General features: G+C 40.2%; 1 protein-coding gene across 1 annotated transcript; it reads left to right on the top strand.

Moving 5' to 3' along the window:
* The first annotated feature begins 6237 nt into the window (after nucleotides 1–6237).
* Oosp2 (oocyte secreted protein 2) lies at nucleotides 6238–13475 on the top strand. The gene is made up of 4 exons (XM_036184899.1): nucleotides 6238–6313; nucleotides 8816–8997; nucleotides 10983–11086; nucleotides 13343–13475. The coding sequence occupies exons 1-4, from the start codon at nucleotides 6238–6240 to the stop codon at nucleotides 13473–13475; spliced, it is 495 nt and encodes a 164-aa protein (XP_036040792.1).
* Nucleotides 13476–14801: the final 1326 nt, after the last annotated feature.

Genomic DNA, 14801 nt, shown 5'->3' with positions numbered 1-14801 from the left:
TCTCTGTGCGTTCAAGGATACAGCCAGCATGGAGACACACACCTTTAATTTCAATACCAACCATACAGACCTAGAGGTCTGTATAGACAGGCAGTGACGAATTCATGTGGTTGGGTTTACAACCAATAAGAAGGCAGAACAGAAAGTCAATAAAAAGGCAGACGCACAGGAAGTAGGCCTCTTTCTGAGAGGAAGGACAGCAGTGGCAGTGAAGGATAAGAAAGGGTTTTTAGCTCTTAGCTAATGCTCTGACCTCTTGGGCTTTTAACTCTGCATTTTAACTCTGTGTTTCTTATTTAATAAGACTGTTACATCTACAATTCACAGCATACATAGCAATATCACCCACCAACTTATTATAGTTTATGCAATTCTTTCTGGAAAGCTACCTTGTGGGAAGAACATTCTGCACTCTGCATCATCCACAGTTCACATCTTTCTTACATGGGACCCCACATACTAAACTTACTTCCGTCAAGCCTTCACTAAGACAGTTCATGAGTTCCATATTGACAAATCCAAAGGCTGCATCTCAGTCTTGGCAGCAGCACTAGACACAATGGAAAAACATAAGAATTCCAATTTCCTATTGGAACAATGTTAAGTGGGGCCACTTCCATGACACACCACCATGACACACCACCCTTCCTTAGTGACTGCTATCTCAAGAGATCCATCCTGACTGAAACTTCTCTTCCTATTCTGGGGTTAAGGGTGAGTCCCTAGGTGGCTAATCTTATGTCCCTATAGTTCCCTCTTGGTGAGCTCATCCGTATTAGTTACTCTAATTAGCATCTCTATGCTGACAGGCTTAAGTTGTATTTCTAGTTTAGGCTCTACCTCTTAGCCCCTGTCTTAGAATACACATTTAAATGTGCATTTTCCTGTACAAATCCATCAGGTTATTGAATAGCAGGGTTGGTCAAGTATGTGATACAAACCAGTGTACACAGCTTGCCATGAGATCTTTATCCATCGATGTGCAGCTGCAATGCCTTCTGTGTGTTTTCTGTTTCGCCACTCACAGTGTTGAGAAACTTGCACTTAAGGGCTGATATTTAAATATTTTTTACTGCTTCAGGTCTTAAATGAAACCAGCTTTCTCTCTTTACAGCAAGGACACAGGAATGAAGAATATAAGGATGGCCTCAAACTGTGTGGGATGCTGTCCAGAGGCACTCAGCAGGCAGTGTGTGCAAACATCTGTACATGCATCAACAAAAGATATTATAGTATTCAGTTTGAGTCTGTGAGCCCTCAGACTTCCACAGGCCACATATCTACTTTGTTTGCTTAAATAAAGCCAGGCATGGTGGTGTACAAAGCCACAAGGAAGTAGATTCAGAGTCAGGAACTCAAGGCCAGCCCGAGATACACGAGGCCCTTTTTCAAAACACCTGAAAAGTGCTTAAGTAAGGTTTAAGAATCTTACCTGGAAACAACCTAGATGCCCTTCAACTGAAGAATGGATAAAGAAAATATGGTACATATACACAATGGAGTATTACTCAGCAGAGAACAACAATGACATCATGAGGTTTGCAGGCAAATGGATGGATCTAGAAAAAATCATCCTGAGTGAGGTAACCCAGACTCAGAAGGACAAACATGGTATGTACTCACTCATAGGAGGATACTAGATGTAAAATAAAGATGACTAGACTGCTACTCACAACTCCTGTGAGGCTACCTAGAAAACAGGACCCTAGGAAAGACACAGGGATCACCCAATGACAGAGAAAGGGATGAGATCTACATGAACAACCTGGACAACAGTGGGAGTAATGAAGGGCAAGGTTTGAGGGAAAGAGAGCTCAGGGGACCAGGAGATCCCAGCTGGATCAAGAACAGAAAGGGAGAACGAGGAATAACAGACCATGATAAATGATGACCACATGAGAACAGGAAGCAGCAAAGTGCTAGAGAGGTCCCCAGAAATCCACAATGACATATCCTCTGTAGACTGCTGCCAATGGTCGAGAGAAAGCCTGATCTGACCTAGTCTGGTGATCAGGTGGCCAAACACCCTAACTGTCGTGCTGGAACTCTCATCCAATAACTGATGGAAGTGGATGCAGAGATCCTCAGCCAGGCCCCAGGTGGAGCTCCAGGTGTCCAACTGTCGAGAAAGAGGAGGGATTGTAAGAGAGTGAATTGTTGAGACCAAGATTGGAAAAAGCACAGGGACAAATAGCCAAACGAATGGAAACACATGAATTATAAACCAAAAGCTGTGGAGCCCCCAGCTGGATCAGGCCCTCTGGATAAGTGAGACAATTGAATAGCTTGAACTGTTTGGGAGGCCCCCAGGCTGTGGGACCCGGACCTGTCCTTAGTGCATGAGCTGGCTGTTTGGAACCTTGGGCTTACACAGGGACACTTTGCTCAGCCTGGAAGGAGGGGACTGGGCATGCCTGTACTAAATCTACCAGGTTGAGCTGAATCCCCAGGGGAGTCTTGGCCCTGGAGGAGATGGGAATGGAGGGGAGGGGCTGAGGGAAGGGGGAGTGGGGGCGGGAGGGGGGAGGACAGGGGAACCCATGGCTGATGTGTAAAATTAAAACACAAATACAATAATAATAAAAGAACCTTACTTCTGCTTCATCTCTGTTCAGTTTTCTTTGTAGTTACATTAGATTTCATCACTAACAGCAAAATTCTGTATTAAAACTGGATTATGAAGATGGATTTTGTTTATTCCTTGCCTTTGTGTAATCTTTGGAATATCCCTTAAACTCTACAACCAGCTGAGCTTAAGTTTGAGGAAAATGGTCATATGGTTTACACACACACACACACACACACACACACACACACACACACACAGACACAAATATTTATATGTATACTGATAATTTGGAACAGAGTGTTTACACTTGTTATGTCTTTTAGTATTCACATTTACGTAGTATTTCTGTTTTCTTTGTACAGACACATACCTTAAATTTTCTTTATTTTTGAGAATTTCATGGATGAATACAATAAAATATGATTATCCCCCCTTTTTCCTCCAACTTCTTTCATGTCCCTCCCAACATGTCCCCTCCCTACTTCATGTCTTTTTAAATTAAAACAAATTTAAAAATTAACTTACTCTACATGTATGGGGTGTTTTGCCTGAATGTATGTCTGAGAACCACATGTGTGTCTGGTAACTGAGAAGACCAGAAGAGGATTTTATATGCCCTGGAACTGGAATTACATATGGCTGTGAGCTGTCATCTGGCTGCTGGGAACTGAACCCAGGACTTCTTGAAGAGCAGTCAGTGCTCTTAATCACAAAGCCATCTCTCCAGCTCCCACCCCTATTTCAGATAACTCAGTAGGTCCAGTTAGGGCTGCCCATATGTGCATGGATGTAAGACCATCCACTGGAATGGGGAAACCGACCGGTGGCCCCACCCTCAAAAAGAAAGCTTCTTCCTTTCTCAGCAGCTATCACCTGCCAATAGCTCCTCAGTAAGGGGTGGGGCATGGACAGCATACCTCCCATCAGTGCTGGAGTTCCAGCTGAGCCTTAGTTTATTTAACTTTCTAAAATTTACATGAGTGGACTGGAAAGGATGGTCAGTAAGTCTAGAGGTTAAGCTATTTCCTAGTCGAGGCCTTTTAAAATCACCTTAAATGTTTATACAGGCATTGTTTAAAATGTAAATGGAGCCCAAACAGATGTTAGATTACAGCAGAAATACTAGTAACATTGGTGAAATGTTTAGAAAAGGAAAATGAAAGAAAAATATCCGATGGTTTATCCCATCTTATCCTGGTAGTTGGAGACTGGGCTTATCAAGCTTACTTTACCTTTTTTATTGTTATGTGTACTGGGGCTTTGCCTGCAGTTATGTTGATGTACTATGTGCTTGTAGTGTCCACTGAGGTCAGAAGAGGGTGTCTGATCCTCTGGGACTGGAGTTTCACATAGTTGTTAACTGCCATGTGGGTGCTAGGAATCAAGCCCAGGTCTTCTGGAAGAGCAGCCAGTGCTCTAAACGGCTGAACTATCTCTTTGGCCCTCATCCAAGCTTTCATGATACAGAGAGTGGTGTGGAACACAGACTTGGGGATCATATTGCTTATCTGCTCATGTGATGCTGGAAACGGAAGTTCTTTTGATAACACTCAGAGAAGCATTGTTTGTGCAGCTGCCCAGACTTTGTGGGGGATTTGCTCCAGGACTCTCCACAGATACCCACACCTCCATATGTTAAAGTCCCTTTTATATCACATAATTTGCCTTTTGTGTATAAACTATACATATTTCCAAATCTTGTAATCATCTCTATATTGCCTTTAGCAGTGGGTGAAGTGCAAATGCCACAGAGAACATCACACTGTGTTATTGAGATAACAGCAGCATTCTGAAGATTTCAGCGCAGATACATGTTTTTTTTCAAATATTTGCATGCAAAATTGGTTGTATCTGCATATATGGAACCAACACATACAGGGAATTGACCATACCCTTTGAGACAGACTGAAACCTTGAAAATATAATTAACATGTAACTGAGCAATAATAGACATTCAATCCAGACTCCTAATCTTATGTATTGTTACTTGTTGACATCCAACTTTACTTTATACAGTCAGTATTCCTTAGCTTCTTGTCTAGAGTTGGGCTCCTGTGAGCTTTCCCTTTTCCATGCTATCTATCATGTATGCTGATGTTGTCATTGTTCAGGTCATGCAATTCCCTGACGTTTATGGTCCTCTGTCTCTTCTAAGTTTTTTGACCCCTCTTCCACGATGTTCCCTGAGCCTTAAGTGCAGGGGTTGTGGGGCTGGGCACCACGTGATCCTTTCTTTTCTGCATTTTGATTAGTTGTGGTTTCCTGTAATGGTCTCTATTGCAAAGAGAACTACAGGTGAATAAGGAATGCTGAGAGCAGGAGAAAAGTCTTCTCAGAGAGGAGTCCCCAGCTGGTTATCTAAGTGGTCAGCCCTGAAGTCATATACATACAAATAACATTATATAGACTGAGCAGGTCATCGCTACATATTTAGGTATCTCTCTCTCTCTCTCTCTCTCTCTCTCTCTCTCTCTCTCTATATATGTATATATATATATATACATATATATATATATATATGTATGTATTTACACACACATACATATATATGTTTAACCACAAAAATAAAAGAGGGCAGAGGCTGTGAATTTGAGAGAAAACAAGGGTGGAGTACATAGAGGGGCTGAAGGGAGGAAGAGGAAAGAGAAAGGGGAAATTAAGTGATTATATTTTAGTTTCAAAAATAAAAAATATAAAGACTACACTTCCATGTTCATGTCATGATTGACACAACCAGAATATGAAGTAGACATACTTGTCCCATACCTATATTGCTCAGTATTAGAATATGAATAAAGTTGTGTATTTTATATCCATATGAAGTATTTTCTTCTGATCAAATGATAGAGAAGTTTGAAAGGATTGATATAACTAAAACACTACTAGGAGGGGTCAACAGAGTTGGATCTGTGGGGTTTTGTTAGTCCAAGAAAAACGTTTTTTTTTTTTTTCCCTTTGGGTTCCCCTTGTCTAGGCATTTATATTCCTAATCAATACTTTTTTTTGTCATATTTTGGTGACTCAGCCATCCAAACTCATGTCAATTAAGAAATAATTGTCTTTTAATTTAACATCTATGTTATTTAGAGTATTCGTACATCAGCTCAAAGCTTATGACACCTGAAAATTATGCAATAAACACTATTTCCAACAACATAGTAGTTACTGTCAATATTGTAATTGTGGGTGTCCAGGTGACTTTAACAGTCCATATGCAAACAGTTATCAATTGACACATCTTAAAAGATAATATTTTAATTAATTCTTTGAGAATTTCATATGCTATACAGTGTAACTTAATAATATTTACTACTGGCTCTTCCCCATAATTTTTCTCAGCTCTACCCCTCTCTTGATGCTCCCCCAACTTCTTGGTCTCTTTTTGTTATACCCCACTGAGTCTAATTTGTGCTGCACAGGTCTGGGACCATCCACTAGCCCATGATCAACCTACCAGGTATGCCTCTTTGAGGTTTGGGGTTTAAATAACTGGAAGAACCTGATTTGTAAGCAGTTAGCATATTGATGAGAGCCCCTCACCCCTGCAGGCTACCTAAATAAGTAGAAAAGTGAAGACAGCTGAGCTTGGGCTGCCAGACAAAATCATTTAAACCAGACACGCCTTCCCCTTTGTTTCCATACTGGTTCTGAGCTGGAGGTCTGCCTAAATGAAGGTCTCTATGGCTTTGGGGGTCTTAGTTCTCTTTCCTGCCTTGGTTTGGCCTTGTGCTGGGAACATCGAAGGTAAATGAGCATTTGGAGATACTTCCTTTAAAGGGTTGTGCATGGGGTTGCCTTCTATGCAGGTCCTTTTGGAGAATGCCTCCTTGAAAGGGTAGTGTGAAATTTTTTTTTTTTTTCTCCGTGCAGGTTCTCTCCTCTCTGCAGAGCTGTGATGTTGCTATAAATTTTCTGGAATACAAATACTTTCAGGCCAAGTAGACATTTTCCTCTTTCTGTCAAATGTCTAAGTTCTCAGACATCTCCTATGTTTTTGTCTTTTCTCTGTCATGCATCTCATTTACATAAATACTCCATGCTCCTGTGTCTCAGCCTTTTCAAACCTACTGGTAATTATTTGTTCTTGATAGTATTGAAATCAATCGTATTCTGACACTGACCTTCCTGCTTCCAGAATCTTCATATTTCCACTTGATGGTATCACTTTTTGTTCTTTTAAAAGTATTGCCTTGGCTAGTGGTGGTGATAGAAGTCTGTAATTCTAGGACTTGGGAAGGGGGAGCTGAAGATCAGGAGTTCAAGGCCATCTTTGGCTACATAGCAGTTTCAAGGCTAGCCTTGGCTACAGAAACATACACACAAAAGTACTGCTCTGTGAGTTACCCACATCAGATCTTTGATGATCCTAGGAAGCCAAGAAGATAAAAATAAATCAAATTTGTCCTGTTACAAGTTTATTTTGATATCTTCCCCCCATTTTACCTGGAATCAAGGTATTTCTTAGCTTTAAGAGCTGACTAAATGCTAGCTTTTCTAAGGCAGAATTCTCTGTTATTATTTACAAAGTTGACTTGTCTATTGCCCTCTGTTGGGAGTGGGGTTTCTTTCAGAACCGATGTGCAGGTTTCTTATCTCTTTGGTCTGGAAGCCTTGTAGGAGTAAGGACCATATACAGTGACAGGCTAGTGCAGCTGGATTAGTGCAGTAGTTAATTGCTGAAATTAATGGCACAAGCAGATACAAAGTGATAACTGGCCTATTCTGGCTCTCAGGGATGCAGTGAGTAAGGCATCTGTGCCCTGGTTGTAGTTAATGTTTTGGGGGCAAGGAAGAATTTGCTTCAGTTAATATATCCAACAGTTATCTATACATGGTCCTCAGTAGTTTCTCAGATGTTGGACGGACCACTGTGCAGCATCAAGCTGATTGGAATGTGGGGATGGGTAGCAATAGAGACGCTGAAAGCACAGACTTTCAGTATGCCCAAGTCTACTTACTCTTTCAAACCCAGTTTTAATTTCAGATGTTGAGATATATTTTTTCTTTTAAGGAAGATCTTCCTGATTCTCCTATTGAGGGAATATTAGAATAACATTTTAAACACACAAAGATGCATAGATGTAGAACACCTGCCTTTTCCAAACCTGAATTTCCCCAAATTTGCCTTTCTTCTTGATGGTGGATGATCTGTAAAGGCCAATTACTCACAGGCTCCATTGATTTTGGAGGCCTCTGTGGCCATACTCTCATTGACTACGTATATTTTACATTGTGGTAAAATCCAGTATGGGAAGCTCCTCCTGATGCACCCATTAAGAGCAATGTAAGTGGTTGACTTCCTGAAAATTTCAATGCAGAGGCCAATAGTGAGTTGTACCTAAGGGTGGGTTTTACAACAAAACTCTTACAGCACTTCCAAACCTGGAGGTGGGGGGTGTTTTCTCTCTTCTTACTCCTTCCTCTCAGGCTGAGGCTGTTCTGAGTTCCTCTGGACTTTATTTTCTTCTTGTCTTCTCCCAAAGATTGTGGGAATACATCATTCCCTTTCACATACTGCTGAATATAGCATCGTTTGTGGAATCTCAGTTCTTCAGTGTAGTAGTAGTGTTACTTTTGTTTATGTTGCATTTGTTTAACTTTGTGAAGCTGTGTTACTATGCCTGTCTAAAACACCTGATGGTCTAATAAAGAACTGGCCAATATTGAGGCAATAGAGAGAATTGGGCGAGGCTGGCAGACAGAGAGGATAAATAGAAAGAAAAATCTGGGAGGAGAGGGAAAAAAGAGTGCTAGCAGCCAGAGAAGGAGGAGGACTCCAGGGGCCAGGCACCAGCAAACCATAGAGTAAGAGTAAGATTTATAGAAGTAAGAGAATGGGAAAAACCCAGAGGCAAAAAATAGATGGGTTACTTTAAGGAAAGTGGCAAGAAACTAAGCCAAGCTAAGGATGAGCATTCATAAGTAATAATAAGCCTTCGTGTGTGTGGTTTATTTGGGAGCTGGGTGGCGGGCCTCCTATACAGAGCAAAAAAGAGCCAAGAAACAAACAATACTTCAGAAGGAAAAAATAATTTTATTTTGTAATCTTTGTATATTGATGTTTTTCACCTGTGAAGTATCAGACATCTATGTATGTGAGAGTAATTAAAGAGATGTATTTTGAAAATAATGGTAATCTCAAAACCTTCCATAGGTTATTTAAGCCCTGTTTGCCTTTGACAGAAAAGTAGCTCTCTCTTGAAGGTAATACACACCTGACACTTTCTCATGTGTATCTTTCTGCAGTGGTGATAAATTGTTCTATAGACTGGGTGATGGTCTTTGTTAGCACAAATTCCAAGAACAGAATCCATCCATATGTTTTTGCTGATGAGTTAGTTCTGGGACAAGGTTGTCCTGCAACTCAAATACATACATATCAATATGATTTTGTCTACCCTGTTCATGACTGTGGCATCAGGACAAAGGTGAGAATGATACTGTCTATAAAATATTAAATGTTCTGTTATGCTTATTTGTTTACTGTTAACATTATGGTCCTTTAATCAAACTGCATCCCTGATCCTATTGATATTATCTAATGAGTACAGTACATACAGCTCCCCAACTTACCTCTCCCTGATTATTTGGTCAATTGTTTGTAGCATATATCTGAATAGATTCTAGTCTATTTCACAATAGCTTAGCAAACAGCTTTTAAGCAAGATTTTATTTTTCTTTATCTGTATTTGTGTATGCATATGTGCATTGTATCCAGGTACCTGTGAAGGCCAAAAGAGGACTTCTGATCCCCTGAGGTTGGAGTTATAGACAATTGTGAGCCACCTGACATGGGTGCTGGGAACCAAGCTTGGGTTCTCTGCAAGAGCCTCATGCATTTTCACTCACTTAGCCATCTTCCCAGCCCCTGGCAAACAGATTTACTTTTTTTTTTTTTTGTTTGTTTGTTTCGAGACAGGGTTTCTCTGTGTAGCTTTGCGCCTGTCCTGGAACTCACTCTGGAGACCAGGCTGGCCTCAAACTCACAGAGATCCACCTGCCTCTGCCTCCTGAGTGCTGGGATTAAAGGCATGCGCCACCACTGCCTGGCTCAGTTTTACTTTTTTAAGTGCTCCTAATGTGCCATACCATCAATCCTCCCAATATGCATGATAGTCAGTGTCCAGTCATCTGAAATCTGTCCATGCTCCAATAGGATGTATGCCTACAGGGCAGTGGATTTTCATTGGAATTGAGTATCTGTTGGCTATTCAGCTAGGGATGAATCTGAAACTGTACTCTCATCCTGAGACATTGTTTTCCTATAGATTTTAATTTATATTTTTACTATAGTATTATTTTGAGCCATTCACTGATTATCTTAGTCACCTATGATAGGGCCCTGCATTTGAAAAATGAGGCACCTGCAGTTTCAGATGGTGTTTGCGCAGTCGGCCTGGGGTGATTAAGGTGGAGGTTACAATATCAAGACAGACCAACTTCTCACCAAAACACATGGTTTAAACCACTTTTGTTATTTGACTCTAAACTGTTACTCAACCAAACAAACAAAAACAAAAAACAAAAACAAAACTGCCAAGGGCTAGAGAGATGGTCGTATGGGTAAGAGTGCTTTCTCTGCAAATATCAGAACCTGAGTTTGAAGCCCACAAACCATGTAAAAGGCCAGGCATGGATGTTTAGGCCTGCAATCTTAGCACTGGGGAGCAGAGATCATTGGATGCTGAGGGTGTGCTGGCCAGCAAGCTGAGTCCAAATGGTATGCTTTTGGTTTAATGAGAGTTCCTCTCTACTGGCGATACGTGGAGTATGACAGAGGAAGACACTTACATCATACTTTGGCCTCTGTATGTGCACACATGGGTGGGTACACCCACACACTCACATATATCAGTACATAGAAAGAGCTGGAGACAGACAGAGACAGGCAGACAGACAGAGACAGAGACATAGAGAAACATAGAGACACACACTGAGACAGAGACAGAGTCAGAGAGGTACAGAGACACACACAAAGACACACATAAAGACACACACAGGGACACAGAGAGAGATGACAGAGAGACAGAGAGATAGACAAATAGACAGAAACAGGGATCCACAGAGAGAGACACACAGAGAGGAATAGAGAGAGACAGACACACACACAGATAGAGACAGAGGCAGACATAGATAACTATTGAAAGCTTTTCATTGATAATTATTATACAATCTCTTAAGTGGCAGTTTGTTTATTGCTATGTCTTAGGATGCTCCTATCACAAGGTACATTCAATTCACTATTACAGTCCTCCTTTCCTGTCTCATTCTTCAGTGGCTGGACCTTCACATGCACCTGAGAATGACAGAAACCACCTTCTGACAGAATTGAGGCTTCATGTTTTGTGTTCACATCTGTGCATGGCTCTTCCATTGCTGGGGCACTCTCCTCCTAAACCATGTGATTTCCTAGGTTATCTCAAAGGACACTCTCCATTTTGAAACTGAGCTGCACTTTATTCCAAGGAACACTCATTGTGAACCTCAGACAATCCCTTTGCAGTGTTCTGCCTCTCGGTGAGTCCTCCAGACTGTCTCCTTTGGTCTGCTTTCACAGGGGCAGAGATTTTAGAGGCTGTATCCCAACTTACCCATGAGAAGAATTCAAACAAACCCCAAATTATTATTAATAAACTAGTTCAGTAGATACCCTCTTATCTTTCATTTAAAAAATTAAATATATCACCTAATTTTAGAATCAAAACACTACGGAGTGAAAAGATTCTAATATATAATCTAGTGGACTGAGATTATTTTACAGTTTTGTAGTTTACAGCTGCAAATCAAGATAATCAAATACTTTATCATCTTTATTAAGTAGAAGAATTAGACATTGAGACATACATATCTTGTATAAAATTTTATATATATATATATATATTAATTTGGGAATCTGGAAATTTAGTTTTTGTAACATTTACTTGTTCATTTAATTATTTTGTGTGGGGGTATGTGCCACAGTGTTTATATGAAGGTCAGTGGACAACTTGTGGGAATTGTTCTCCTTCCAGTCTGTGGGGTCTGGGCATTGAACTCAGGCCATAAGACTTCTTGACATACACCTTTTCCTGTTGAGCCATCTCACTGGCCCATGGCATCAATGTATTTTGCTGTTGTCATCTTTATAGTACACTTCTCCTGATAAACTTTATTTCATGTGAGGAGACTGCATGGCTAAAATGTGAATGGAAAATCAATCTGCCCCTTTAATATGAACTTGCAGAGGATGAAGAAGAACTTGTCCACCTGTATGATTAAATGCATTTGTTTACAGTTTTATGGAACTAATATTGGATCCTGAATGTCTTAGTGTAGGTTTTTATTGCTGTGAAGAGACACTGTAACCATGGCAACTCTTATAAAGAAAACATTTATTTGAGGTGGCTCACTTACAGTTTTAGAGGCTCAGTCCATTATCATGGTGGGGAGCAAGGTAACATGCAGGCAGATGTGGTACTGGAGTTGAGTGTGCCACCTCTTGCAGGCAACAGGAAGTCAGCTGTCTGAGCCTGCCAGCACAGTGACACACTTCCTCCAACAAGGCTGTGCCTCCTAACAGTGCCTCTCTCTTTGGAGGCCGTTATCTTTCATAGCACCATATGCCCGATAGGAACTTTGAGATGAAATGCAATAGCATTCTTGTGCACTGTTTACCGTGTCATAGAAATGTTTACATTGGATGTTATAGACCCTTAGGGGACAAGTGTAGAAACCACAGGACAACTTATATAACCTTGTCTAATATATAAAAATACTTAATATCAGAAGAGAATTTAGAGCTCAGAGCAAATGTGCAATATCTTTTAATATGGCAAATCATACTTCTGGTTTTTTTTTTTTGTTGTTTCTTTCTCTGTAGTAAAGTACAAGATAAAATTGATCATCTTTACCACCTTTAAGTATGGATTTTAGTGGCAAAAAATATGTTTACCTTGCTAGTATTTCTGACCTTCCATATAACTATTTCCTAAGGTAAACAAAGTTGAGGGAATTAATGACATTCTTGGGTATATCAGAACCCCTAATAAAAGCCAAACTTGATTAAGTCATGCATATACATGCATAAATACATACAACTTTTCTATATACTACCAATTTTTGGTGTAATGTGGAGTTCTGACCTGTTGCCTCAGGCCTAGGGCTTCTGCAGAGTCTTCCAGATTAACAAGAGATGAATGGGCATTCCTCTGCAACAGTAATTACTATCTTGTTTCTTGCTTACCTTCCTTAGAAAAACGATGGCTATGGGCTGGAGAGATGGCTCAGCAACTAAGAGCACTTATTTCTTTTGCAGATGACATTGGTTCAATTCCTAGCACCCATGTGATTATTCGCAGCCATCCATATCTCCAGTTCCTGGGGAAACAAAGTCCTCTTCTGACTTCCTTAGGCACCAAGGCAGGCACATGGTGTACATGCTTACTTGTAGGCAAAACATTCATACACATAAAATAAATCTAAAACTTTAATATGATGGCTGGTCAAACAGACATACACTATCAGAGTTTTAGTGCATAGATTTTTAAGGTTGTACACAAATACACATCCATTCATTCACGTTCAAAAATTCAAATCACTTACTGGCCAGAAACTCTCTATGTAGACCAGGCTGGCCTTGAACTTGCAATGATTCTCTTGCCTCTGCCTCCTAAATCATTATATTGAAAATGATGGTGTTTAGTATAGATAAGAATGATTTGACCCCAAGTCTAGACTCAGTAAGACGTGGCACCAAGAACTCCAACTTTGAATCTCTCTTCCCTTTTTCTTTAGGAAGTCAGCGTGGCTTACAGCAGTGTCTACAGATGAGGACCCCAAAGTGGGTTCAAATTTCTTTATGGCTGACTTTGAAGCGACACCCAAAGAGTTGGGGTTATTAAATGTTCACCAATCTACTTCCTCCTGAATAGGAGCTGAGAGTAGTGCTGGCATGGTGAACTTCACTGGGAAACAAACCCCTTTTCAATAAGAAGAACAATGCTGGAATACATTTCTCCTTAGACATCTCTTTCCTGTATACCAATTAAATAAAGGCTCTGCTTATAGAGATGTATTCTTTAGTAATTTTACTCATGGCTATGGCTTATGAATTTGAGTTATGTAGTAGACAATTTATATTATCCATTTAAGTTTTGTTTTCTGTTTTGTACCTAGATTCAAGAATATGTCCTTCATGGCAATTTTGAACATTTAAAGTTTTTTTTTTTTTTTAAGTTGTGGTATGTGAGTGTACATGCATACCAAGATACATGTGTAGAGGGCAGAGGACAACCTGTGGGAGTAGGTTCTCTTCTTTAGCAATGGCAGTCCCAAGGATGGAACTCAGGTTGTCAGGATTGGTGGTAGTAACCATTATCTGGTTATCCATCCTACTAGCCCACATGTTTTGATCTAATAGAAATATGTTCTAAATGTTTTCAGTAGGAATGATGAACAGTGATAGGTATATTAATGTCTCAGAATAGAAACTTTGGGCTTAATTTAGATTTTAACATGCTAACTCTCAGGAAAGATAAATATTCTCTTGTTTGTAGACACTTGAATATGCTTAGTGTCCTAATTTAAAAAGCTATGTTCTCACCCTAATTTAATGTGACAACATACTCAGATGACTAGAAGAAAATTCAACTCATGGTTTTTAATTTAAGCAAACGGCTTCATTGTTCAAATTTGATATCATCTCCTTTCAGGTTGGCAGGTATGGACTCATCCTCTGGGGGCAGTTGACTAGGAGATTATTTATCGCCAAGTACTTCTGTCTTTTTTCCTCTCAGACAGAGCCTACCCTCAGAGCATGAGCCCATAAGCACAGAGGTAGGTGAGTATAGGTTGATGTCACTGAATCCATGAGACAAAATATGTCTTCCTTCAAGTATGGTTCTTATAGTCTATCACGGCAGTAGAAAAGCTGACTAATAGACAAGGCAGTTCAGTTTTTCCCAATCAGCATTCTTAGGGTACAACATGAACAGTGCTGGGCTTCAGGGGGATGATTCTAAAATGTCTTATCCTGATGCTCGATCTCACAGTCCAGTGGTTAGACTGAGGTAGGAAAGCAATGTGTCTTAAATGCACACGAACATTTAGGGATGAGCCAGGAACAAATTCAGCTTCCTCCTTTATTTCACTAACTATTTAACCTTCTTTAATTACCACAGCTGTTGTTTTCCTATTAGAGAAATATGTGCTGGTTTAATGCATACAAAGATGCCTATTTTGGCCTATAAAATGC

This window comes from Onychomys torridus, chromosome 1 (genome assembly GCF_903995425.1).
Source record: "Onychomys torridus chromosome 1, mOncTor1.1, whole genome shotgun sequence".
NCBI lineage: Eukaryota > Metazoa > Chordata > Mammalia > Rodentia > Cricetidae > Onychomys > Onychomys torridus.
The sequence above is the reverse complement of the archived record's forward strand: the minus strand, read 5'-3'. Positions and strand labels throughout refer to the sequence as shown.